Raw genomic sequence first — 26,790 nt, 5'->3', positions numbered from 1 at the left:
TCAAAGTGGCAGGGCTTCTGCTTCGGTACGGCTGCTAGACAGATATTCTCGTAGTTGTTGAATGCTGTTGTCTGTTATCTTCGAATAGCGAGTCGGGTGGTTGAGATGGCTTTGATATGATGGGTTGAAGAGGATGAGAATATTCTTGAATGAAGAAAATGAATCATGCGTGCTTGATTTCCTGGTCGCGAGCTAGCGGTAAAATCAGTCTAGAGAAAGAAACCCTTAATGGGGCGACAAAACCATTGGGGATCGTCTTCCATTCGGGAATATACATGTAGAAAACTGCTTGGACGACATTATTCTGACGATGATGGGCACCTATGTAGCATTTTTTTCTGTTGCACTCTGCCGATTTGACTCCGGTCATGAAGACCTCATGCGTTGGAATATGAATAGAAAGTATGTAGTTGCTTTTGATCATAAGAGGCTGGCTCAAGCGTAGCTGTCGAAGTAGCAGTTACAAGTGAGTCTGTGTGATTACAGTTTTAGTAGCTGCAAGGGAGTCCTCGCTGCTTAGAACATTCGTGGCAATGATTCCGAAATCGGTTCCAAGAGATATAGGGGGTTCGATTATGGTTGTTATGAAGTCATGATTTCTTTAGTACTGATTAGATGAGGACTTGTGTAAACGCACTAGTAAGTGTCCGTTCTAAACGCCTGAAGTGTAACAACAGGATGTTTCTTTAGGAGATTACTACAGGAGGAATCGGTAATCTGCAATAGCAACCACTGACTTTCCCATTCGGGACACGAGAAAGCCCTGTTGGTGACAAACAATGATGCACTTGTCTCTCAGTAACTGTAGGAGATAGCCAGCTGTCCTGCCCAAGTCAAGCTCGAAGCTGATCGCAACCACCGTTTGATTTTGCTCAAAGCGTTCCTTCTTTCAGTGCCCTTTGCTAGTCAGAAGCTTCCCTCACTCAGAGCCTTTCCGTGGCTCGTACCCCCACCTCAGCTCTATCCGCCTCAAATTCTAATCTGTGTGCCTCCGCTCTCAAAACCTCTGCTCGACGCTTCAAGATCGCAGGCAGATGCCGTTGTGGATGAAATTTCAGGGTTCTGGCATAATATAGATGACCAGGATCATGCAGGTGGCCGACGACAGCAGGTCCCCATGTACTCTCGAGATACTTTTTGACAGCTTGTATCTTCGACTCCAGGTCCTCGAGGGTACCCTCGCTCTTGTTCGTTCCAGTACATCTCGCTCCGTCAATGATGCGGTGCTGAAGCTCAGGCGAAAGCTCCACAATGACTGTTCGAAATCGCGTCAGCGCTTTCAACCTTCGGTACATCCATTGGGGCAGCTCCTGCTCAATGTTGAAGGTCCAATGCCGGAACCTGATGCTCAAAGTGTTGTGGGTGGTTTCTGTGAGGTTGATACGGTCCAAAGTGGCTTTCCAAATCTGCTTCATGTTCTTCTTGAACCCCGATCTCGAGGCTGTGGAGGGCCCGTAACCCTCGTCCCCAACTCGCATGGCCAGACCCACATTCAGTTCAATGTTCTCCATACGTGCAACAGCTTTTTGGGGTGGGAGCAAGTTGGCTTTGTCTTTCATGAACAGGAGATGGATTCGAAAGATGCTCTCCGAGTAGAGAACCACCATGGCTTCCTCACTGATGGCTTTGGACACCTGTAGAACTCCAAGATTAAGGCGTGGAGGGGCTACCACTTCAGAGTAGTATTCTTCGCCCTCAACATGACTTGATTTCGACTCCACCTGTCCACCGGCAAGGAAAATCCCTTGGACGAGGTAACGGTAGATCTCGTCACGAAGCTCGCGCGGTATGTTGAAGAGTATGCCTCCCTGCTTCACGGCGGTCGAGCCTGCGACATTGGTGACTACTGACATGGTCAAAGTCTTCCCCAATTGAGGTGGCGTCCGCCTGCTATGTATTAAGGATGGTCCACGAATCTATTGTGTGGAGAGAGGGTTCGCGAGGCGGATAGAGGAAGGCACACGGCTCTGATTCCTGGAGTGTCAAGGATATCTGACTTGCACTGTTGATACGAGACGGGTAGTATGATACAGGATTTCAGCTCATAAGCTTTCCTGTGTAGACTTGTCGCTTGGAGCTTGGCTTCCGCTGGCTGGATATTGCCATGAATATTTTGTAGCTAATAAGTTACGGTTGCACGACAAATCAACGGGAAATAGTAATAACACTAGCAGGTGAGCTAGCGCTAGATGATACATCGCCACAGCTTGACTGGGGGCTAGTGAGGGAGAGGCACAGCACACTTATGGAGGCGAGATTGCCATGTTGGAAGAGCCTTGAATAGGCGGTGTCCCTCCTGTTTTTTACTCTTTATTCTTGTTCCTCTCGTCGCAAGAAGAGGTTTTTACACTTTTCCCACCCACCCGCGCCTTGTTTTTTCAGCGTTTTCTTGTACCTAGGTTCCAGGTCTTCTACCTTACGTAGAGGGAGTTTTTCTATGGCTGAGCTGCATAGTGGACCGCTGTCTACGTGCTACTGGGCCTTAGGACCCAGCCAATCATCATTTAGAACTCATTTGTGCGTGTAGTTTTCATGGGACGTTACGCGAGACAGCACTAGACAAGCAACGGCCTCAGACTCTAATTTACATCGTAAACCTTGCCAAGATCCAATGAGTAACAAGGCTCCCAATGTCAATATCAACATTTCACTACTATGTCAATGTAGGAGCTGCCTATCCCGAATAACGTGGAACGATGAATTCTGGTATGAGGGAGGCCATTCATACTGGCCAAGCCTCGAGCTTTGATTATTGTTGGTGTACTGATCGAGGTTGTTCAACCCTGAGCGTTCCTTTTTAGATTTTCTTGATTCCACAAACGAGATCAGGTTCAGTACCATTCCGGAGCCATCGGGATGCTGCTGGCTAAGCTACAAGTGTAGTAGCATGCCATGCGTATGATACATCTCTTACTGACCTATCGAAGTAAGCAAAGTGACGCCCACAAAGCTCTGTCTGAGACCATCAGCGCCCAGGTATCAAATTTTGGCCCCCAGCAACTGGAAATGAAAAGTGTGCTTAGTGACCAGCGAGACACTGCGAAACGGATTTGTCTTAACACTCAGAGGATCATCAAGCAGCAGGCATCCCTAGGGCGCTCGATGAGCACTCAGCATACCGAGGTCAGAGACCATCTGCACTTTCAAGCACGAAATCAAGAAAGAGCATTCCCGTCTCAGAAGTCCGCTGCAACTCAGATCGGCATCAATGTCCAGAACGCCAACGCCCAAGTAGAAGCCATTTTGGCCTTACAGCGATCCCTTGCAGAGTTCGTATTTTTTATATGCCTGGTGTAAGAGGCCAGAAGCTCCGTATCTGACATTTCGCAGAGGTTCGACGCCTTTCCAGAAGCAAATGCTCCAACTTTGCTTGATGGTGCTACTCAAAGCCATAGAATAATAGAGAATCAAGAGCAAATGCTAGCAAAGCTACAAGACGTTCACACTATCCTTAAGGTGGACAAGGAAATACCTGCCCAGGTTCTTTAATCGAAACCAGTCATCTTGCTTGATGCTCGCGGGCGGTTTTTTCCCATTCATCTTGAATCCATCGACTTCGCCGAGGTACGTATTCCCTCCTGATTTGCGGAACCAAATTCACGCACCAGTCCTGAGATTGGCGTTGCAGGCTTTTATCGCCATCTTGAAAGTCCGCTTTATGGACATAGGCTCCGCAAGATAGAGAAAGCCCAATTCGCCCTCGAGGATACAAGACTGAAACATGACCTCAGCCTCGCAAAAACTTGGACAGCAATTGTTAGGCCCGGACAGCACATTAGTATGAGCATGGTCTTTCGGCGGCAGCAGACATCTAAACCCGATAGAAAAACAGTAGCATGGACTACAAACGATGCCAAGACCAATTGAAGACCTGGCAGATGGAGGGCAGCACCGAAGGCGCGTCGTAACTCGCATGGCGTATTGACAGATATTCCTATCCGTTGCCACAAGCTCGAGCTATCATACTACTTACAAAATCACATTTTCGAAACTCGACTACCATCGCACCGGGCAAATCTCTTTGAGTTTTTCAATTGCTTGTGTGTCTGCCGCTCATTACCCATACATACTCTTCCTCCTCTAGCTAATGGTCTTACTCAAACTTCGTCTGCTGCTGGGGAAGTTCCAGCGCCATCTTCTAGATACCTCCTCCCTTCCACTTCGCTTCCCTCCCACTTCGCCTCCCTCCCCAGCTTGTTGATCAGGTGCTGGTGCGGGTGGAATGTGAGGTAGCTATGATAATCGAAGTCGCCAGGACCGGCAAAGTATCCTAGGGTAGCAGGTCCCATGAAGGTTCAAGATGTGCCTCGACCGACTGTAATCCCTCGTTCAAGTGGTCGCTTGCGTGCTGGGGGTCCTTTCTCTCGAAAATTGGTAAAGACGAACGGAGTTCAACTCTCACTGTTCGGAACCCTTCAAGCCTATTCATGGCGAGGAACAGTGGACTCGATAGCGTGTCGTCGAGCTCCCTGGTCACACGGAGTATGATCTGCATAGAGTGGCGCGTGATGTCCGTGCTGGTGAAATGGTCGATGGTACTGTCGCAGATATCTTTCATGTTCTCCAAGTAGGGTCGCGACAGGCGCGAAAGGTCGAATGGGCTCTGGAAGGGGGCGCCGAGGCCAAACATATGGTACTTGAGCTTCATCATGCGACCAGTGACTTTTATGGCGTATTGTGTACACGGTCCGTCTTCAGAAAAGTTGAGGTAGAACTCGAAGATGCTTTCTGCGTACAACACCCCGATCGGTTCTTGGCTGAGAGTTTTCGAGACTCGAAGGATGCTGAAGTCGACGCCATCGGGATCGTATCCTACACCGCCGGTAGCGGTGAACCTGGCTGCGGGAGTCAGACTGGGCGGTACAGCGATGATATATGTACCTTTGAAAAAGGTAACGGTAGACTTCGTCGCGGACTTCTCGAGAAAGCTTGTAGAAGCTGGCTTTGTCATTTGGAACGCAGTCATCGAAATTCTCTAGACTCGTAGCCATTGTAGAGGTGGGAGAGACAAGATTGATACGGCCAAATCGAGGGTTTAGAATGGCGGCGGAAGATTGTGAGATTGAGTGGGAGCTGGTCTTGACCGGGCCTTTCTTGTTGACGGATGACTGTGGGGGAGGGTCAGTGCTTAGCTAGATGACCAAAAGAGATGTAGATGAACTTGATGCTCACAATCTCGTTGAGGATTACTTCCTCAGGACAGATGTAGCATAACATTCATGTCCAAGTGCTTGGGGTATCGACTTGTTTCATGAGATAGCAGGTGAAGAAAGTAGGAGAAGTAGTCTGTCGGGGAAATTTTGGCTCAGGTTACAGACAGAAGTCTGAACACTAAGCCTCGCTTATTGTGACCGGGCTAATAACATTGAAGATCTTCTGCATTTGCTTCCAATTATCGTCACAGAACCTGCGTTGAATGTTTCAAAAGAAGAACTCAAGTAGCTAAGAGTCTCTGCCTCTATCTTTTGGAGTTTGAAGTCTGGGTAAGTCGATTGCAAGGTCGCCTATCACGGCGAAACCTCGGCATACAGACCTCCCTCTAGTACTGGTGCACCAATCAAAAGTCATCCTTTATCTTACGTAATCGGTTAGTAAATAATGACTCAACATCCACGAGACCTTTTCAAGGCACGAAGGATATCACACCAATCTTGATCGCGCTTTTGCATATCATCATGGCATCCTCCGATGATGATGATGAGGACCTGAAGCGAGCCATAGCATTATCCCTTCAGGATCCAACCACCGGCGGCGCAGGAGAAACAGCACGTGAAGCTATCAGTCTCGACAGCGACAGCGAAACAGAGACAAGGCCCACAAGGACAGCTAGCCGTGCAGACGTGATCAAAGAGTGTCCAGATATAAGAGCCGGACTAGATCTATCGGGCCTAGACCGTAAGCGAATGGAACAGGAGCGGTTGGGTAGGAAGAGAAAAGCGCCGTCAATATCACCTCCACCACCCCGTAGAACAGGGGCAAGTGGCCGTCTTATAGGATCGGTATCGGCAAGAGAGGCAACGGCAACAGCACATCAGGCTGCCCCAGCATCTCGAGCCTCGTCCGCCTCTAACGGCAAGGGTCCTGTGTTTCTTGCAGGAACAGTCAAGAAGACCTGGGCGTTCGGCCATGAACGCAAAGGCGATGACATCAAACTTGAAGAAGTTCTACAAAAAGATGAACTTAATCTGGCCGTTCTGAGTTCCTTCCAGTGGGACATAGACTGGCTCCTGGCAAAAATCAATACGAGAAGTACTCACATTACGCTTGTAATGCAGGCTAAGGATCAGGCGACTCAGCAGCAGTACCGGCGTGAAACCGCAGCAATGTTAAATCTACGGCTTTGTTTTCCACCCATGGAGGGCCAGATCAGTTGCATGCATTCGAAGCTTATGCTGCTTTCTCATCCTCATCACCTAAGAGTGGCGGTTCCAACCGCTAATTTGGTCTCGTACGATTGGGGTGAAACCGGCATTGTACGTGTATTCCATTTCGAGAGCCGGTCGGTTTGCACCTACTGAAGGAGTAGAAGGCCTTTTCTGACAGCCCATACCCGTCTCAGATCATTGCCTTGTTGAGCCCAAGCTGACTCTAAAATCCACGCAGATGGAGAATATGGTCTTCATCGTCGATATGCCACGTCTGCCTAAAGGTCAATGTACCAAAGCAGAGGACATGACATTCTTCGGCAAGGAACTGATCTACTTTTTGGAAGCTATGGGTCTTGAGCAGAGCATCATCGACAGCATGTACAGTTTCGACTTCACGTTAACCAAAGATGTCGCATTCGTTCATAATATTGGAGGTACGCATTCTGGAGATTTGTGGCAGCGTACGGGTTATTGTGGACTGGGTCGCGCTGTGCAGGAACTGGGCCTTGCAACGGACAAGCCCCTCCACATTGGATTCGTCACTTCTTCGGTCGGGTCACTCAATGACGACTTCTTAGCGATGCTCTACCTTGCTGCTCAGGGTGATGACGGTCTTACAGAGTACAGTTGGCGAAACCCACCCGTTACATCTAGGAAGAAAAAGACGGCGCATGAGGATATACAAGCAAATGACAGTGTACGCGAGCGATTACGGTCCCGTCTAAGACAGGATTTTCAGGTCTACTACCCTACTCACGACACCGTTAAGAATTCAACCGCGGGCTCAGCAGGTACTATTTGCTTCCAGTCCAAATGGTACAAATCGCCGAGTTTCCCGCGGGAAATCCTACGGGACTGCAAGAGTGTACGGCCTGGTATGCTTATGCATAACAAGGTATGGTTCGAATGCCCTTCTATTCGCTGTGAGATTGTGCTAACACCATTAGCTACTTTTGGTACGGTCGGAAGACGACCCATCCAAGTCCTGGGCGTACATCGGGTCAGCCAATTGTTCGGAGAGCGCGTGGGGCAAGCTTTTCAAGGATCGGGCAACAAAAGAGCCCAAGCTCAATTGTCGCAATTGGGAATGTGGGGTGGTTCTGCCAGCGCGTCTGAGTGTGTCTAGTAGCGACCATGGTGATCTGAAAGAGTTTGAGGGCATCGTCCCGGTCCCAATGCAGGTCCCTGGGGACGCATACGGCGATAAGAAGCCTTGGTATTTTACGGAGCAGTAAGCATGTGGCGGCCGGTATGAAGTGGAGGCTTGGAAACTAGGCCGAGTGGAAAGGCTTTTGTGCATTGGATGAGAGATTGAATCCTGGATCCGTTGCATAATACACCGATTCAGAATTGAAAATTGCATTCTATACCGCAACATGAGAACATGTTGGTTGGAAACCCATCTTGATAGTGCCTTGTCAGTGCCTTGTCGTGCAAAATTCTACCTGAGTACACGTTCGAATGGACTCATGCTGGAACCTACAGATTGTGAAGTTGTCAGAGCAGCTTTAGGGAATGCAGTACTGTGGGCTCGTTTGGAATGTCTTTACCTTCGGAAGCAAAGTATCCAAACGAATAATACAAGACTCTAGCTGCTGAACCAGACGGGTAAAGTGTTAAGGGAAATTGTTAAAGGAAAGTGTTAAAGGAAAAGTGTTATGGGGAAAGTGTTAAACGCGAAGCGCGCTAGTGGATGCAGGTCAACACTCCGCTCCCGGCTCCATCCCCATCCTCCCCCTCCAAATTTGTGCACCATAACCATAACTCTTAGATTTGATCACTCTCGCCAGCATAATTTTCTGCCTCACGCCATCTGGATCAAAGCAACTCTGGCTCAAGGTACATGGCCTCACGCTCGGCTCTGACTTCGCTTCGATGCTAAATTGACATGCAAATTGAAGCCTTCCCTTGTGCTACAAGCCAGACAACGATCCCCCTGACTCCTACAGCACCCCAAACACTTCCACTTACCACCACTGGTGACGAACGCCGCTGGTGGCCTTGTCCCTACACGCGACACTCTTACCCACGCACAGCGCAGCAGGACCCAGCAGACAATGCCTAGGCTCCTCGACCTCCCAAATGAGATCCTCGATAAGATCGTCGACCAGATCCATCCTGAGGACATCATCAACTTCTCGCTTTCTCGCTTGCGCATCTACCGTGTCGCCAGGGACGCCGTGTCACTCCACCTGGAGCGGAAGACGACTTATGAAGACGTTGTACTACATGGTTGCCACCGCCATGCACATAACGCTCATCCGTTGCGATTGATACAGGATATCTGTATGGATTGGAGGATCGGAGAGTATCCGAAAGTTCTTATGATCGAGTGTTGCCACCATCCTTGTCATCCAGACAATTTTAGCCCTGAAGAAGACGATAATTACGTGGAAGAGTATCAGATTCAGAAGATGGAAGATGACGAGGTTGTCCAAACAATCATGCCAGTCATTCAGGGTTACATTGAAGAGAAGGTCGCTCAGTCACGGGTTTCAAATCAGAGGCGTTTTGACGTGGGGCGTTTGTGTGACAATGTCAGAAATGGAGAAAGAGACTCAGCATTTGCTTTCTTGCTTTTTTTCTTGCCCAATCTGGAAGAAATCTGTCTTGCCCAATCCACATGGCACTTTCGTACCCTGGAGCACGCGATCCTCGCAATCTCCGAGCAGAACCTGCAGCGGACTCCCTGGACACGAAAGCCTCTTATGAACCTGTCCCAAGTTCGCATTCTGGGTTCGTCTGATGACATCGGTGATGGTGAGGATTTTCAGGTCTTTAGTGGCATACGCTGCGCTCCCATCAATGCGGACGATGTTTGGGCACTACGTGGAAGGTTACGACAGTGCTGAATGCCAATGGGAGTTCCCACCACACACCTCCAACGTCACTGAGATCCTTCTTCAACACAGCGCAGTCATAGCCGAATACCTAACGGAGCTGCTGGCCGGAATCAGAGCACTGAAACGTTTCACTTACAGTCACAACGAAAACCTCGTTGAGGGTTCTGGAATGGAACCCCACAAGATCCTTGGAGTTCTCCTCGAACACGCCAAACACAGCCTCGAGTATCTATCTCTTACTGGACGTTATGATCCGCATGATGAAGAGAGCGATATTGACCCTCGCAATGGATCATTACGGGACTTTGAAGTCTTGAAGGAGATCGTCCTTGACGGCCGCGTTTACGTCGAACACACTCCGGATGACAGTCAAGAATCCAACTCCGCCGACATCTCCTACCCCGAAACCCACGGACACTTCATCCGGCATTTGGTTGATGTGCTGCCCCCTTCCATTGAGACAGTAAGCCTCGTTGGGGCCGGAGGGGCGGCTCATGTTCCAGACTTACTCGAAAACCTCTTAGAACAAAAGGAGCTACGGCTACCAAAGCTCAGAAACCTCATCATCGGGGCATGGTACCGCCGCCCAAGCGGCTGGGAGATGGCGTTGAGGGAAAGGTGCGAGAAGGTGGGTGTGACGCTGAGGGCAGTCCAGGAGTCGGAGAGGTTCTGGCGTTGGTCATAAAACCTACGCTCATTAGGTCATTCATGCACTGGTCGGTTTCAAGGGATTCTAGAAATCAAGAGCAGGTCTCTCACTTTCTTTCCACTCGAATGGATTAGCTGGTCAGACTGGGGCCTAGGATAGTACTTCACTCTTGCGTTTATCTGAGCAGTCGTCGACCTTTCTCACTGAAACTCCCAATCTCTCATCTAAATGCCGCTTCAACCTGACAAATCAACAAAAGTAAAGAGGCTCTTGAACAGAAGCAGAAGAGGCGACGGGCAAGCTTCTGCCCGATACTCCCGTCTCGCCGCATGAATCGATGTCTATGAAGCTTGGCGACAGGCGTCTTTGAGCAACCGGCGGCTTCTATATGGTTCAGCTCTAATCACTACTCATCCTTCAGCACCGTTCAACTCAACATCTATTGACAACTACTGTCACCAGAGAATGATCCGAGGTCTGTGGCTTTACAGGAGTGGTCTGATTGGATGTGTACATTGCCCTCTCGGCAAAGCTGCACCCTTCTCCCTAGCCTGGCTCCGATCTTTCACCTCAGCTACGTGTAGGTCACCAGGTCTATTCGCCACCCAAGTTCTCCACGTTGGAACGCGGTCTTGCTCTTGCATCGCCAAGAGCTCGAGTAACCAACCACTGTGGTTGCGGATCGGGAGGTCGAATGATGTGTCTCGGGTGGTGCGGATCGGAAGCTCCGAGGACGTGGCGGGGGTCAAGGGAAGAGCCGCATTGAGGATCAATGAGTGCTCTCTGCGCATGGAGTCGTGTTGCAGCTTGTCTTCGTTCGCGCATAGGAGTGGCTCGGGATCCGTGTAGACGTATGGGAGCGATCGTGGGGAGAGTTTTGGGCGCTCGACTTGGCCGGGTCGATCGTTCGAGGTAGTCGCTTGCTTTGGTTCTCCGAGAGTCTGGCTAGTTGACGCTCTAAAGGTGGCTGCCTGCTGTTTTCTCCACAATCAGTGGCCAGCCATGGTGGGTATCCTAAGGTTGGGGAGGCTGCATGCCTTTTTCTTGGCCTTCTGCCGCTTCTTACTTGCTGGCTCGCCACGTCATGCTTGCCACGTTGGATCACGGCCGTGTCGGCGTCTGGCTCTACCGGGAGTGCGAGCTCTCCAAGGGGTTTTTGTTGCCGATGTTTTTGCGGTTAGATGTAGGTAGTATCTTACGATTGGAGGGCAGTCGTACCCGTTCCTTCAATTCTGAAAAACTTGCCTATCGCTTTATGTCCTTCCGACAAATCCTCTTCGTCTCCTTGATCCAGTCTGAATCTATCTTTATCATGAGCAGAGCCTGCGTAAGTGTTAGCTATCTTTTGGCAGTCAGACTCTGTATCATTGCAAAGTACCACGGCTGCTGCTCGCCTAGCACTTTTCTTCTGACAGTTTGAGGGCAATATTGGCTTCGACTCTTGTGCTGGTGCCTTTACCTCCTGGTCAAACTCCATGGCATCGTTGCCCTGTCGTGACACCTCGAGTCAGCTTCGGCATTTTCCAGTCGCAGAGTTGTGGGGGATGTCGTCGGTGTTTGTGACGATAACGTGACCGTGGTCATGAAAGTTGAGGAGTGGTTTGTGGAGAGCGATGTGTTCAAGATGGGTTTGTGGAGTAATGTGGCGACCAAGTCGGTGCAATAGGGTGGTGAGATGCAAATGGAGGTTGCGATACTAGCTTAGGTAATTCGGGATGGCAGGTATGGACAGAAGCGCAAGAGGTAAGAACAGGTAGCCTACATGATGAGGATGGAGACGGGATGTAGACTTTGCTTTCTAACCATCCATATGGATATTCTGCCCTGTTGGTTCCCACTATTCAGTTGGCCGACCGATCGAATCTATAAGTTGTGCCATCTCCAAAGGTATACCAAGGCAAAAAAGTGAGTTCTGACTTAGAACCACATGCTCAGGCTCATTCCGAGTCCGACCCCTAATTCTTAATATACTGTTGTATTCCCTAAGAGTGCGTCAAGGGGCCCTTATTCGTTGCCTTCGGCCTCTTTTTATATCTCTGTTCTTTACTCTGACACGGATCCCTTGGACCATGGTACTTGAAGACGCAACTAAGGCATAACCCGGCATATTTGCACTCGATAGCGCCCGACACAGCTTCTGTACGGCTCAGACGTCTTTCCGCGAGGCCAGCAAGTTCGAGAACTCGTTTTCCAAGACCCTTTCAGTCTACGAAGAGGGAAGAGTTGGCACGGCTCTGCTTGCACGCAATGCATCTTCAAGCATATTGATAATCATCCGTTGCTTGATTTGCTTGACCTCATCTATCGAAAAATTTCTCAAATCCTTCCGCGCGTACCTCAGTGTGCCCTCATCTGGCTCTGCGCCATGATTCAATAAAAATTGCACCATGGAGTCTCCACACCCAAATATTGCTGCTTCGATTGGATTCCTGTAGAGATCTTGGTCCGATACTAAATAGTGCTTGTTGACTAAATAGTGCTTGTTGATTGTATAGTACATTGTGTTTGAGGCCTTCCCAAAATTGGCATCTGCACCTTTATCAAGCAAAAGCCGTACCGCTTCTTCATTTGATTCCGAGAGAGCAATCATGAGTGCAGTGCCATGTCTTGGAGAAACAGCGTCGATATCCGCACCAAATTCGAGTAGCAGCTCTATAACTGGGACCACTCCCAGTAATGCTGCTTCCTGAATGAGGGTAACCTCACTGGGGAAGTAACTAGAGGTCTCGCGGTATTGTTGATTGACGTTCGCACCTGCAGAAAGCAGAAGCCGCAAGATGGCTACTTTTTTGGTCAACGCTACTCGAGGAGCAGACTTGGCCGATCCACGTTTTTCTGGGAGTTCTATATCGTTAACATCAGCCCCGTTCTCGACGAGGAGCTGTACGACATTGAATGAGTTGCTTTCAACACTGTTGCAAAGAGGACTTTCTCCACGAATGTCGTTTCTTATATAGTTGACGTAACCTCCTCTGGCTATGAGCTCAGCAATCAAAGGGCAAGGATCAAAATCATCGATCAGACGGCTAGCACTCCACAGCGCCTCATCTAGTGTTTCTAGGTCGAGGACGTGGAACAAAGCCTCATCCTTGAGAATCCTAAGCGCTTCAGAAACATCTCCTATATCGACAGCTTTGATGAGTCGTCGTCTCGGACGTGACATTCTTGCTAAGAGGGCTGCAACACGGGGAATGTGTGTTCTATCTCTGGGCGGCGTACGCGCAGAGGCGAAGATCCGGTCGGACGCCTTAGGGTTAATCTTACGCCCTGGAACAATGGGTTTTGCGTTAAGGGCAGACCCCGACGACTGTGCCAAGGCGAGCGGTTGGTCTTCGCTGATACTTCCAAGAGACTCAGACTCGGCGCGCTCGATTTGTCGTCCCGTGCCTCGACGAACCTGCTCGAGGTTGCTCCAGGATTCTCTCTCGTCGCTGTAACTGCTCTCCTCATCAATACCGTGTTCGTTTTGTTCTTCGAACGCCCCTGTCTCTACTGCGCGGACGAACCAATCGAAGATGAAACCTCGATTCGCGTCGAATGCAGCCACGCTAATGCCAATATCTTCCAGCTCCTTGCGAATGGTCCGCCACACCACCCTGTCGTCGGCTGAGAGGCTGTCCGCAGTCTGGAGCGAGGCAACTGAGGCCTCCCTCTTTCCTTGACGAAACTCTTCTATGAACTTGTCGAGCTTGGTTTCAACACTGATCTGAGAGGTACTGATGAAGGCGGTCAACATGGTGATGTTCGAGGTAAGACGAGCTCGGATCTCGGCTATGTCTTCGTTGCCCCACTTCATTCGGTCCCATGTCTGCTTACTCTTGGTGCCCAGACTTTCGTACTTATTCACAAGGGTCTGCAAGTCTGCAAGGACTGCATTGCATCCGTCTTTGATCACCTTGAACCTCTCCGCCCTCGCAGGCGGCAAGGGATGTGTGAAAAGTGTCTCCTCGCTCTCTTTCAGCACAGCGTGCAAGGACAAGACCTCTGTGCTGATGTTATCAAAGCTGCCGGGGGCCGCTTTACCTGCTCACAGTTCAGTCGGCTGGCGGCCTACAAAGGGTTCGGACCTACAAGATTTATAGACACTCCATGCTAAGGTTCCTACAGCGACGAAGTCGCCGACTCCGAATCCGTATGGAACGGGCATGCTTCGTGTTGAATGTTTGGAAGCTAGCAAGGCGGGATAATGTGGGTTCAATCGTAGAGATAAGAATGGCCGCAGCCTCGGGCTTTAGTGTTATTTCTGATTGGACGCAGCACCATGCACTTCCCGCACTCCGCAGCGCTTATATGCGGGAGCAGCAGTTGTATTATTCATGTCGCGAGGCCGAGAACGAGGTCAGCATTGTGGCTTGGCTATGCTCGGCTTTTTTGTAGGCTGTCACACATGGCATTCATCCTAAACCGCTGCACAAGGGCATACGAAAATCGCAGATAGATCCACCGGTCATAATAAAGTCCTATATTTGTATCAGGTCGCTTGATCGCGATAGAGTAGACGTATGTACTACCTAGTACGAGCAGTATTGGTTCTGTTTCCAGATGTTAAGGGATACAAGTACGCCGTACGAATTGTAGAAAGCCTAATGGGTAATTCATAGGGTAAAAAGGTGTCCTGTCGGCCGGCCTCTCACTGCAGGGTCTTCCGCATTGATTTAGCGACTCCAATGGCTGTGAGGGTTATGCAAGGCTCTGCGCCCGGTTTTGATGGGGGCTTGAAATAGGAAGCAGAAGGACCTAAAACAGCACCAAGTCGCCTCATCTTTGATAAAGTCATTCAAAGAGCGTTTGGGACTTTATTTGACCTTTAGCCTCATAGTCTACAAGTACCACCATCGGTACATGTTTGTTGTTCAACTTACTCTCGTGCGTTCCAGAAGTGAGCTACTTAATAGAGCGAGGACACCAATAGATCAAGCGACATCCCACTAAGTAAAAAGATCGATTGGTGTCCTCGCTCTATCAAGTAGCTCACTTCTGGAACGCACGAACATGTCTTCTTAGCAGCAGGTTATGATGCAAAAGACCCGCCAGCCCAAGTGATCAGTTGCTGCCATGAGCTCCTAAAGACGAGAAATCGCTGATCGGCAGAACGAACGATGCCATTGGGAGGATCAACATTTGGAGCAATCACTGTCCTACTGCCTATGGACACTAGTCACTAAGCAGAGCATCATATCGTCCTAACATACACATCAAGATGGACATGGCGTACCGTAGCTCTGACTCTGCCAACGGTCCCCGTCACTTTTCAACCGAGACTTGAACCGAGAACGCTACATGGGCCGATTTCATTTTCTCTTCCAAGACATCACAGAGCTGTAATCGAGTTGCTAGTCTGATACTTAGTTTCATAAGAAAACGTACAATACTAGGAAATGCGGAATTTTTAAATTCGATAAATTCGACATAGCTGGCTATTACTATCATAGCTATTACTATTACTTATTTAAATAGCTTATTACTAGACTCTATTATAAGAGCTAATATTACGATATTATAGTTATCGACTATAGATTTAATATAATAAGTATCTTTAATATAGATATTTTTTAAGATATAAAGAGAGATAAAAGTTTTATTAAAGAGAAGACTATTATATCTCTTACGCTAGACTTACTAAGATTACTATTATTTACTTTATTAAGAACTTTATAATAGTTTTTACTATAGTATCTTTATAATAATATAATAAGATAAAAGAGATATAATTTTTACGCGTTAATAAATTAATAAGATTTAAAAAATAATAATTTAAGTTTCTCGATATAGAAGTCTTAATAGTAAGAAAGAATTAGAGTTATTAATTCTTATTATATAAAGTTATTATAGAATTTTAATAAGAAGTAGATATTTAAGTATTAGATCGAACTTATCGAATTTAAAATTTCGTATTTTCTAATATTATACGTTTTCTTATAAAACTAAGTAAATACTTAAAGAATAATAAAAGAATTTACTATTTACACTCTTTGAATATAGAAAGTAAAGAAAGAGAATAGATAGATGAGATCCAAAATGCAAGAATAAGGGCAAATTACAAATTCATACCCCAAAACCTTAAATCCTTACAAATTCATACCCCTAATTACATTTTCATACCCCTCCACCAAATCTTGGGGTATGAAAATGTAATTTACCATTCTTTGGGGTATGAATTTGTAATTTATTAAAATTTGGCCTTTGAGTGTCCGGCGTTTAACGTCCCTAAAGAAGCCCCGGAAGCATTAAAAAGCCCCTAGAAAATTGAACCCTAAATTTATCGCGGATTGGGGTGAGTTGGGGATTAGACCCCGGAGCGAGGTTTTGACGAGTTACACGGCGAACCCTAGAGGTCTTCAGTTCGGGGTTCCCGAGGCCGGTCCGGGCTAATTTCGCAACCCCCGAAGATCTAACCTCAGCGCACTATGGTAAATTACATTTTCATACCCCAAGGAATGGCAAATTACCGATTCATACCCCATTGGGGTATGAAAATGTAATTAGGGGTATGAATTTGTAAGGTTTTTTTTTTTTTGGTTTTATTTTTTTTTTTTCCCTGGGGTATGAAAATGTAATTAGGGTATGAATTTGTAAGGATTCAAGGTTTTGGGGTATGAATTTGTAATTTACCCCAAGAATAATGAAATTCAGTAATTACACTCGGGGGAGACAAATACAGAAAGTGAAGAGGATAGATGAATGGGATCCAAAATGCAATCTGGATGACGAGACCATCGAGCCATCGCGCACTCGGCCTTCCTAACTTCGTCCTAGAGAATCGGATTCGGACTGCGGCTCTATTTGTCCAGGTGAGGATTTGTCTCTTGGATCTTTTAGGCAGGCACGTACTAGTAGAGCTTAGCCGAAAGGGTGAGATGTCGGGATTGTGTACGCGTCAGATTGTTTCAAAGGTATGCTTCAGTTGTGCGGAGACTGCAGAGAGATACGAGCTGAGGGCAACCCTAACTTCATCGACTTTATACCCAAGAAGGCAATTGTGGAGCTTGTCAAACGCAAGATCGATGACTAGCCAAACGATTCAAGCTATCTTGTGACTTTTGTGCTCGTTGCAGCCCTGCGGCGTGCATTGTGATGTGGATCCCGGCGAGATTCTTCGCAGTGAAGAATCCCGCTAGGGCTCGCTTATGCGGGCGCGGGACACTACTACGTAGGGCACCATTCTGCGTTACCTTAAACCGAGCGAATTCTGACAAGTGCAGTAGGATTTGACCAATGATATTTTTGTGCCTAGGAACCCTTGATCCTACATCATAGGATTTTGATATCCTTCACACCAAAGTCTCAGTATCTCGAGAGACAGATGATTACACATCAGGCTTTCAATGGCAGACGCAACCAGCCATAGTACTGAAATAAACGCGTGGTACCACTCAATTGGTTGCAAGGATTCCACTGTGATCCAAAGCCCGAGGCGATGACTCCTGCTCTAGATTGTGTGAGATCTTACGCACGATGCGTTGCAGCTGATACAGTGATATTTCCTAACATCCTCTTGCACTTTTGAGGGGCCTCATTACGTCGGATTCACCCCTTTCTGATCCCTTCGAACAAGGCAAACACTCTCATGGACACTCGCCAGACGTGTCTATTCACTCTTTCTGGCCCTTATGGCCTGTGGTCCTGACCGATTCCTCCTCAATCCGTTCCATCTAGCCAAAAAACCCCACATCCTTGGGGTTTGCTAGAATATACCTCTCACAAAGTCCTGCACGAGACACCATCATTCACTCAAGACTTCAGACTTGTCCCACTGACAATTCTTGCAAACATGGGCAACTCGGGTAAAGACATCCCTTCAAGTAGACATGAGACTGGCCGGGCCGTATGACACTGCTGAACATGTCACAGGCCACGGCAAAGAGAAGAGCAAAGTAGCTAGGGGACCAGGGGACGACACTCAAGCAAGGGAGAGCCAGCATGAGACCGCTTCGTGAGTAACCTCAAAGTGCTTCTGTCCAACGTCATACACGGGACGCTAACTTGGACCATGAAAGATTGAAGCAAGACTCGCCGACCAATCGCGCAGACTCTGGCACTAGAAAGAACGAGCACTACAATTCCGTCGAAATCTATGACAAGATGTCAAGGTGGTTGGAGGGAAACCCTCAGGAAGAGCCGTGGAGTGCCGTTAGCTCCTTTTCGAGAGGTCACCCGGGGAACGGATAGCCAGCTCAGACAGCGTACAAGACAGGCCGTTTCGGAAGGTCATGCACGGCAAGGGAAACAAGCAAGGGGAAATTCGACTTGCGTGGTTGACGTATGATTGTAACATGTTTGGCATAAAAGGGGTATCATGTTTATCTCCAAATATTGATGTTCTCTTCTTAACACCGAATCACAAGGTCCCGCCTGATCGAGCTGCAATCAGTCGTAAGAATTCTCGCATCAAGTCCCAATTCAATGGCGTTACCTGTACGAGAGAGCCCGGGGCGGTATCGTGGGACGGCCTACCCATTTGTAGACACTGTGAAGGGCGTGGGACTGGTCACCGTAGTCCAACACTGCAAAATCCCCACGCAAGGTGACACTGATGGGCCATTATCGAGGTGCTTGTTACGCCCTAAGGTCTTGACCTGCATGTTGAAATCTCGCGCGGCCGAGTCTTCTTCCTTACCCTAATGCTGCAAAGATCTCGAACTCACTACGACATTCATATTGGGTACGATGGTGCAGGTCTGCTTCCCGGACGTTGGGGCTCCCTCTATACTTCATGGATCTAGCCGAGTGTTTTAAAGAGCAGTGACTCGCACAGAATATCTGAAGGTTCTGCGAAGGTTGTAGCGGGACTCAGATCGTTATTGCACGGGAACAGTTTTCATTAAAGTAGATATCGCGCTAACCCAAAGTAGTAACAGTAGACGAGAAAGATCGACGCAGGGTTCTGCCATTCTGTCACCCACAAGTTCACTCGACTTCCTTGACTCCCACCATCGCGCTTCTCCCTTCTCCTCGCCCACATTGCGATAATATGACATTGGTGAGCTGAAGCTGGAGCTCAGAACGTTACTACCGATGCAGAACCAGATCCTGAGTCGTACCATGGTCTCCAAGGCTACAGCTCCAGCCCGTTCGGCACACCAGACACTATCCTGCTAATTCACCCGCTCTACTGCGGCTAGATGGAGCATTGGGGGCCATGATTGGTCTGCTAGGCACACTCATGCAAGTCAAAGATTTAGAATCGCTCAAAATTGCCCAATTCAGCTTCCTAACCTCGTTGCTAGTCCTCCCTCGCACGCATGGCCAGACGAGGCTGGACTCCTGGAGCCGCTGCCGTCGAGGAGCCATGGAGGGGCTCTACACCTTCCTCTCCTCGCCCTTCCCTCCTACACTCTATGCCAAACAGTCATCATCGGGCATCTTGGTGAAATTGTGAGCTCCCGCGACAATGGCTGCGAACAGAGTAATCCTTTACGCGTCGCTGCTCTGGCGGATCGCTATCGCTATGCCATGGATAGGACCGATGCCTACACCTGTTGGCCTGATGGCTATAGCCGGGGTGTCGCCGCGACCGACTGAAGCTCCCGGCTCAAATGGGATACCGCAAGAGCTCCTAAAAAGAGAGAATGTGCAATATCCCCCGCCCGCGAATTGGTGCGGTTTCGTCAGTGGCATCTATGGTGAGTAGATGCGTCGTCACCGGCTTGATGTCACCGCCTAACTTGTCGCGCAGATGATCCTCTCTCCTGCAACATTGGCTTGACTTGCGTCAACTCGGGCGAAGCAATTGGCTGCTGTACAGCTACCACGGGAATTTGCTCAGCGCTCTACACCACCTGTGTCAATTATCAATATGAATGCGACCAACCGTGCCAGCTAGACCTGGCGATAAGAAAATGGTGCGCAACGAATCTCCTACGCTTCTTCTTCTAGCTTTGCTAATGGATACTTTCTCCAGCGATGCACTCGAACCTTTCTGCGGCACCTACGCATTCCCTGGCGATACCACCCTCTTCGACTGCATGGTAACATCGATGTCCATTCAGGACGTCGAGTTCTTGAACGACTTCTACATAACCGCCATTGGTAGCACCCTTGCATCCGATGCCACAACAAACCCCTTCGGCTTCACCGCCTCTGCCTATCTCGACTCCTTCGCAGCCACCCCTACAAACAGCGACACAGGCTTAGCCTCACAGTCAACTTCAGCCTCATACTCGGGATCAAGCTCAGGTTCAAATCCGGGCTCTCACAGCGGTCTCGCTCAAGGCGCAATCGACGGCATCGCAGCTGGTGTCGCCATCATTGGTGCATTGATAATCGGCCTTGTCGTATTCTGCTGCATCCGCGTCCGCAGGCGTAAAAGGATCGCCGCTGCTTCAACTCCTCCTACATACTTCCCGCCTCCCATGCAACAGCAGCCACAACAACCACCACCACCAAAAGTTTTCGACGGCTACCAATCCGTCCCCCAGCACGAACAGCAATATACACAATACCCTGGTCCCCATCAACAAGCCGAGCCGTACTTTCCTCCACCAGCTTCAGCCGTCTCGCCCCAGTCCACCGGCGCAAACGACCCACGCTTTAGCCTAGCAACTACTAGCCTTTTTTCCCCGCGGCCAATTGAGCCAGAGCAAAGGCAAAGCTATTATAAACCACCTCTCTCCCCTACGATTACAGAAGTGGATGGAACAATGGGGAATCCGAGCGTCCCAACTGGCGTGACACATGGTGCGCCAACAGAGGTGGACGGGACGATGGGAAACCCGGGCGTACCAGCCGGCGGGCATGGAATTGAACACCAAATGATGCCGGGTGGAAGTCCGAGCGCTGCGGAGATTGACGGCAGGATGAGCAGTGGGGTGCAGCAGGCACCGTTGCGCAAGCCGGTGGGCAGTGAGCAACAGGGCATGATGGGAGCTTCGATGATCCAACCGTTCTCTCAAGGTCCGTATGAGCTGGGGCATGACGGACGGTGATTGGGAGGTCGAGTGGCTTATATTTTATAACCCTTGGATTGACGTATTTTCATGATATGAGGAGCTATGAATAGGATGGGTATGCAATTGATCTGCTGGCTTCTATCTATTATATCAGGCTTTTGAACAGGCAAAAATGCGCATCGCTTCGGGATTTATCCGATATCTAAAGCACGAAGGAGGCGTGACACTTGAGTTGTTAGCATCGCCCATCCTTGATTCGAAGATCCGTATTGAGGCGGCAATTGAAAGACAACGTCCTTTCAGTATGAGGTTTGTTATATCTTATATCCACACCTCTTTACAAACACGGCCTCCGATTGTCTATCTTCCTAAGTATCCTTCAAAGTCAGTATGTTGAAGGCTGAACACCCTGAATCGATCGATCGCACGCAACCTTTATGTTGAACCCCCCGGCCTCCGAAAACAAAAACCCCCCACTGGTATTTATCTCACATGTTAAATGCCCAAGTTTTCCGATCTCATCCCCTCGTGCCCAATTGTTGAAGGGTTGGCGCTTTCCAAAATGACATTTTACACCCTTATACGCCTAATGATTGATCCTCTCGTCCCAAATACAAGGTAATGAAAGAAACAGCCCTGTGCACACTTCAAGCAGACCTACTCTACTTACCCCCTCCCTTCACCACATCCATCTCCTTCGAAAAGCCGCAACGTACTCCTCAGCTTCGCGAGCATCTCCTCCCACTCCCCCTCCTCGGAGCTGAGACTCGTCACCGCGCCCCCTGCCCCGATCGTCCATTCGTCGCCCTCAGCTTCGTTCCCTCCATCTCCATCTGTAACATTGTCATCTCCAACGACGCCGTTTTCTCCACTCGCTTCGCGCTTGGGACGGGCATTGTGATCCCATCGCACGGCGCTGCGGATGACGACGGAGAAATCCCCACCGCCGCCTACGTCCATGTAGCCGAGTACGCCGGAGTATACACCGCGAGGGCGGTTCTCGAGGGAGCGGAGGATCTGGCAGGAGCGCAGTTTCGGGGCGCCGGTCATGCTGCCGGGTGGGAGGGAGGCGGCGAGGATGTCGATGCCTGTTTTGGCTGCGTGGGTGCTCTGCGTGGTCTTTCCCATGCTGGGGTGATTGGGGGTGCTGTCGGTGGGGTGACTGTCAGTCCCGTTGTTTCCGTTGCTGGTGTCTCTGTCATGGCCGTCTTCAACGATGAGACTTCCCTCGACAACACTGACGAGTTGGAAGAGCGTAGCGTACTCCTCCACCACCATCAACTTCGGCACACTGACCTTTCCCGACCCCACTACGCCGTGGAGATCGTGCCGTATCAAGTCCACAATCATCAGATTCTCCGCGCGCTCTTTGGGCGTCGCGAGCAGAGCTGTCGCTTCGGCGAGGGTAAGTGGTGGAGTGTTGGGGTCAGGTTGGCGCTTCACGGTGCCCTTGATGGGACGGAATTGGCAATTGATGGTCTTCTCTTTGCGGTCAAATGCGTCATTGGTCTTGGAACCTGACGACTCTGTTGGTCGCGACCACCGCAAGAATCGCTCGGGTGAGCTGGACAGGAGAGTCAGTTTTCCGAGACGCGCGTAGGCGGAGAAGGGAGCTGGGTTGAGTTGGCGAAGGCGGAGGTAGAGTGGCCAGGTTGGAAGACGGTTCTGGGGGTGGATGGTGGCTTGGTTTGTCAGGCAGAGCTCATAGGAGTCGCCGGCTCGGATTGCGGATTGGCAGGCTCGGACTTTGGACTGGTAGGAGGCAGCGTCGGGGAGTGACATTTCAGCATTGAAATAGAGAGGATCTGGGGTCGGAAATACTGGGGCTATAGGTCTTGTGCTATTTAATCGCAGAGTAGTCTTATCAAGCCAGTCTTGATCATCGGGCTTGATTGTTTGGACATGGATCTTTTGGTGGAAATGATCAATTACAATACTTCGTTCGACGAACTTGAAACTTAAATCCGGTCTTTGGAAGTCGTTTTCGGTGCGTCGCTGCGAGTGGGTGATGCCAATGGTCTCCAGACATGCTTCATAGCTGATAAATCCCATGAGACCGCCCCAAAAGGGAACCCCTGTGTTGGAACTTTCGACCTTGTACTGAGCCATGAAAGTTTTCAAGTATGAGAAGATACTCCCTCCACAGCGTCGAAGATCTATTGTGTCGCTCGATTGATTGTGGACTCGGCGGACCTCATTCGTGCCAACATTATAATCGAAATGCATGGAGTCTGTGGATATGATGCCGATGATGCTGTGCTCTCCCACATCATGCCTTTGATGCATTTCGGAGTCCAGGATAATTGCATCTCCGTCAGTCAAGCCAAGAGTCTCACAGATCGAGGGTACAGTGGCTTTTCCCACATTTATAATTCGTGTTTCAACCCGGACTTTGCTTTTTTGACGGTGACCTTGCGATAGATAGGCACCGTTGTATCCTTTTAGGTCTTCCTGGAGATTCAGGTTGTGCTTTGGCCCATTGCGGAGGTCACTGATTGAGTTCGAATGAATCTTCGAGTCATCAAGTACTCTTCGATATTCTAGGAGCGAATTCTCGTCCTTCGAGTCAATGTGAACGGTTCCAAGGCCTGCGTAACACGAACGGTGTGAAGCCGGCAAAGATTCAATGTCTCGGCGTGGCCTTCTCCATCTCTTTGCAATTTCCCACCATGCTTCAATGACCTTTCGGGCACTGTTATTTGAGCAAATAGATTCTGCGTGGAACTGTATCCCAAAGAACGGCTTTGACTTGTGCTCTACAGCCATCAAAACTCGCGGCGGATTGGAAGACATGGCGTCCTCTGTGCGGTCTCCGGCATTGTCCATTTCGTAGTCCCAAGCCAAAGGTCGGAGATCCGAGCATTTGAGTAATGAACTTCTCGCTTCGTAGGACCTTGTCCATTCATGCTTGCCCTCCGGTCCAAGAGAAGCGTAAAGGGAATGATACTGAACCGTTTCTACCTCCTCCACCCCCCGAAAAATAATTTCCCCATTTCCCCTAACCCTCCTGACAATCCCATGTCTCGGCTCCCCTAACCTATCAATCGTTCCCCCAAAAGCCAGCACGAGACTCTGAAACCCAAGACAGATTCCCAAAACCGGTAACAAATCCTGGTTTCCAAGCTTCCACAGTTCTTGAACCCACCCTACGTCCTTAGGATTCCTCGGGTCGCCGGGACCAGGTCCCGCGACGACTGCGGAGAACGGTCTTAGGAACTCTGCCAAGTTCCGGATAGGTTCATCGATTTTGATAGTTGTGACTTCGACGCGGAGATTCGTTTCGAGGAGGGCGATGATGTTGTTAGTGAAAGAATCATAGGCGTCGATGAAGAGGACGCGGTGGGTGGTGGCGTGGGGCATTTCCTCTCAAATTTTTTAAAATGAAAGATGCGACGATCATATACAGCAATGAAGAGAAGTCATCGGTTCTGTCGTATAGTAGATTCGACAAAAGATTCGTATACTCGTTACTTTACATACTGAGTAGATGAGTTTGGGGGGCGTCTGGCTTGATAAGCGCGATTGGGAGAAAAGCGTGTCCGGTCAGCGGACTATAGAGGTATTATCAGTCTGTCTTCCGATATCATGAATGATGCTCACACTTGAATTATATTGGCAACGAGAGGATGTGAAAGAATGAGAAATGGTGGTTGTAGAGAATTTAGCGCATTCAGAAAAAGCGCGAAATCTTGGCATCAGCAATTGCTCCCACCCCAATAAAGTATACTTAGTTTCATGAGGAAACGCGAAATACTAGGAAATGCGAAATTTTTAAATCCGATAAATCCGACTTAGATGGCTACTACTATCATAGCTATTACTATCACTTATTTAAATAATCTACTACTATAGTCTATTATAATAGCTAATACTATAATACTATAGTCGCCGTCTATATATCTAGTATAATAAATATCTCTATTCTAGACTTAGATATAGTCTATTTTTATTCTAGCGATATATATATCTAAATAGTATACGATATTTTATTTAGATTATATAATATAGTAGAATATCTATTAAAAATATTATAAATTATCTAATTAGTAACTAGCCTCTCGACGTATAACTATAAATTTAAATCTACTAAATATCTTAATAATTTCGAAAATAATAAAAAAATAATAACTTAATATTTAATTTCTCGTAATTATAAGAGAGTTTATATTATAAGTATATAATTTATTCTAATTTATAGCTAAAATTTACTTATATATATCTAAAATTTACTAGATCTCTACTAACTTACTTTTAATTAGACTTTTAAACTTCTTTTTTAATACTTTAAAATATTATATAGAATAAGAATTATAATATATCTTATATAACGATCTTAATATCTAGTATTATAATATTATAAGACTTTAACTTTAAAGAGATTCGATAAAGAAATAAAGAAATAATAGTTATAAACGTATTTTACTATAGAGTAACTATTTAATATTATATCTTTAAGCGAAGAAGAAATTATAGAATAATACGCTCTAATTAATTCGAGTACTCTTAAATCGAGTTATAGTCTTTAATTCTTAAATTAATATTAAATAAGTTTCTTCTTAAGATATTATATCTACGAAATCGCTATAAAATATTAAATAATAATAATAAGATCGAATAATAACGCGATATAACTTCGAAAGTTCTTTATAAATAGAATAATAAGAGTAGCGTACTTAATAGATCTTACGTAAAGTAATCGTTAAATAATAAGAGTCTAAGTAATCGATTTTTAAATATAGAAAAATAAGGCTTTAAAGGGCTTTCTAAAGACTTCGAATAAATTTAAATCGTTTAAAAATACGATATTTAAGCTATCGATAGCCTATTAATATTATAAGTCGAGTATCTTCTATTATTTAAAATAGATATATATAAGCCTTCTATAAGCCTTTCTATAAGCCTTTCTATAAGCCTTTCTATAAGCCTTTCTATAAGCCTTTCTATAAGTCTTTCTATAAGCTTTCTTAATTTAAAATAGATATATATATATAAGTCTCTCTATATTAATTAATTTATCGAATAGATAATTTAGAGAGCTAAGAAAAGAACTTATTAATCTATAGTCCTACGTAGCGAGTAAATCGTATTTCTTCTTATTATAACTTCTTTAAAGGCTTTAAAGAAATTATCTAAAGAGATACGCCTAGATCTTATAATTAATAAGTATAATTAAGCTCTTATAATTTATAAGCTTAGCGAAGAGCCTCGTAAAAAGAAGTCTACTATCTTATTAATTATATTATACTATAATTTTACTAATTTTACTCTTAATCGATATATTAATAAAAAGACTTATTCTTATTAAGAAGTATATAAGAATAAATAATAAATAAGTTCTATAGAGAAGTAAGTTTTAAGTTTATAAGTTCTATAAGTAATAGAGTAAGATTAATTTTTAAGAGTTATCTCTATTTAATATATAGCTAGAGAAAATATTATAGTAAAGAAAGATTATAAAGAGCTAGATATAAATTAGGTAATTAGCTTTCTAAAATATTATTTAGAGCTATAAAGTCGATATAATTAACTATTAAATAAAGAATAATCTATAATTTATAATTTAATAAAATTACTACGATGATTTTAACTTATAAAGTTAATAATTTAGAAATATAATATTTAAAAGAAAAATATATATAATATAGATAAGAAAGAAATTACTCTTAATTCTATTAATAGAATAAAAGTCGTAATTTTTAAGTATAATATATAGATATATAAAATTTAAGATAAAAGTAGAGAATAGATAACTTTTATCGAATATATATTCGCTAATAAAAGGCTTCTTATATTAATTATTATCTTTAAAGATAAGTGTTATATAAAAACTTAATATAATATTATAGAGAATATAATTATATAAATTAAAATAACTAAAATTAGCTAAATAAATAATATATTAAATCTAAATTAGTTTATTAAATAAGCTATTCTCTTATATAAATTTAATAAGAGAAGTACTTCTTAAAAAAGCGTCTAACTTACTTCTTATAGAAACTTTAAACTATAAACTCGATAGATAATTAGAGAATGATATCGCC

General features: G+C 46.7%; 10 protein-coding genes across 10 annotated transcripts; 6 read left to right on the top strand and 4 right to left on the bottom strand.

The window, feature by feature from the left end:
- HO173_000046 (uncharacterized protein) lies at window positions 1–1,853 on the bottom strand (the record flags this gene model as incomplete). Its single annotated transcript, XM_037301997.1, has 2 exons — window positions 1–192; window positions 948–1,853. The coding sequence occupies 2 exons, from the start codon at window positions 1,851–1,853 to the stop codon at window positions 1–3; spliced, it is 1,098 nt and encodes a 365-aa protein (XP_037170576.1).
- A 1,003-nt stretch (window positions 1,854–2,856) lies between these two features.
- HO173_000045 (uncharacterized protein) lies at window positions 2,857–3,400 on the top strand (the record flags this gene model as incomplete). Its single annotated transcript, XM_037301996.1, has 3 exons — window positions 2,857–2,879; window positions 2,928–3,269; window positions 3,331–3,400. 3 exons carry the CDS (start codon window positions 2,857–2,859, stop codon window positions 3,398–3,400), a joined length of 435 nt encoding a protein of 144 aa, XP_037170575.1.
- Window positions 3,401–4,270: 870 nt separating this feature from the next.
- Window positions 4,271–5,217, bottom strand: HO173_000044 (uncharacterized protein; the record flags this gene model as incomplete). Its single annotated transcript, XM_037301995.1, has 3 exons — window positions 4,271–4,835; window positions 4,882–5,108; window positions 5,173–5,217. 3 exons carry the CDS (start codon window positions 5,215–5,217, stop codon window positions 4,271–4,273), a joined length of 837 nt encoding a protein of 278 aa, XP_037170574.1.
- A 458-nt stretch (window positions 5,218–5,675) lies between these two features.
- HO173_000043 (uncharacterized protein) lies at window positions 5,676–7,603 on the top strand (the record flags this gene model as incomplete). Its single annotated transcript, XM_037301994.1, has 3 exons — window positions 5,676–6,473; window positions 6,604–7,263; window positions 7,316–7,603. The coding sequence occupies 3 exons, from the start codon at window positions 5,676–5,678 to the stop codon at window positions 7,601–7,603; spliced, it is 1,746 nt and encodes a 581-aa protein (XP_037170573.1).
- Window positions 7,604–8,425: 822 nt separating this feature from the next.
- Window positions 8,426–9,896, top strand: HO173_000042 (uncharacterized protein; the record flags this gene model as incomplete). Its single annotated transcript, XM_037301993.1, has 2 exons — window positions 8,426–9,213; window positions 9,281–9,896. 2 exons carry the CDS (start codon window positions 8,426–8,428, stop codon window positions 9,894–9,896), a joined length of 1,404 nt encoding a protein of 467 aa, XP_037170572.1.
- Window positions 9,897–12,066: 2,170 nt separating this feature from the next.
- On the bottom strand, window positions 12,067–14,007 carry HO173_000041 (uncharacterized protein; the record flags this gene model as incomplete). Its single annotated transcript, XM_037301992.1, has 2 exons — window positions 12,067–13,883; window positions 13,932–14,007. The coding sequence occupies 2 exons, from the start codon at window positions 14,005–14,007 to the stop codon at window positions 12,067–12,069; spliced, it is 1,893 nt and encodes a 630-aa protein (XP_037170571.1).
- A 3,624-nt stretch (window positions 14,008–17,631) lies between these two features.
- On the top strand, window positions 17,632–18,029 carry HO173_000040 (uncharacterized protein; the record flags this gene model as incomplete). Its single annotated transcript, XM_037301991.1, has 3 exons — window positions 17,632–17,644; window positions 17,712–17,793; window positions 17,858–18,029. 3 exons carry the CDS (start codon window positions 17,632–17,634, stop codon window positions 18,027–18,029), a joined length of 267 nt encoding a protein of 88 aa, XP_037170570.1.
- Window positions 18,030–18,999: 970 nt separating this feature from the next.
- On the top strand, window positions 19,000–19,239 carry HO173_000039 (uncharacterized protein; the record flags this gene model as incomplete). Its single annotated transcript, XM_037301990.1, has 1 exon — window positions 19,000–19,239. The coding sequence occupies one exon, from the start codon at window positions 19,000–19,002 to the stop codon at window positions 19,237–19,239; it is 240 nt and encodes a 79-aa protein (XP_037170569.1).
- A 12-nt stretch (window positions 19,240–19,251) lies between these two features.
- On the top strand, window positions 19,252–20,785 carry HO173_000038 (uncharacterized protein; the record flags this gene model as incomplete). The annotated part of the gene is made up of 3 exons (XM_037301989.1): window positions 19,252–19,483; window positions 19,537–19,702; window positions 19,762–20,785. 3 exons carry the CDS (start codon window positions 19,252–19,254, stop codon window positions 20,783–20,785), a joined length of 1,422 nt encoding a protein of 473 aa, XP_037170568.1.
- A 630-nt stretch (window positions 20,786–21,415) lies between these two features.
- Window positions 21,416–24,109, bottom strand: HO173_000037 (uncharacterized protein; the record flags this gene model as incomplete). The annotated part of the gene is made up of 1 exon (XM_037301988.1): window positions 21,416–24,109. One exon carries the CDS (start codon window positions 24,107–24,109, stop codon window positions 21,416–21,418), a length of 2,694 nt encoding a protein of 897 aa, XP_037170567.1.
- Between the last annotated feature and the right edge of the window lie 2,681 nt (window positions 24,110–26,790).

This window comes from Letharia columbiana (assembly GCF_014066305.1).
Source record: "Letharia columbiana isolate WasteWater2 chromosome Unknown Sc0000000_s0, whole genome shotgun sequence".
Lineage (NCBI taxonomy): Eukaryota > Fungi > Ascomycota > Lecanoromycetes > Lecanorales > Parmeliaceae > Letharia > Letharia columbiana.
The sequence above is the reverse complement of the archived record's forward strand: the minus strand, read 5'-3'. Positions and strand labels throughout refer to the sequence as shown.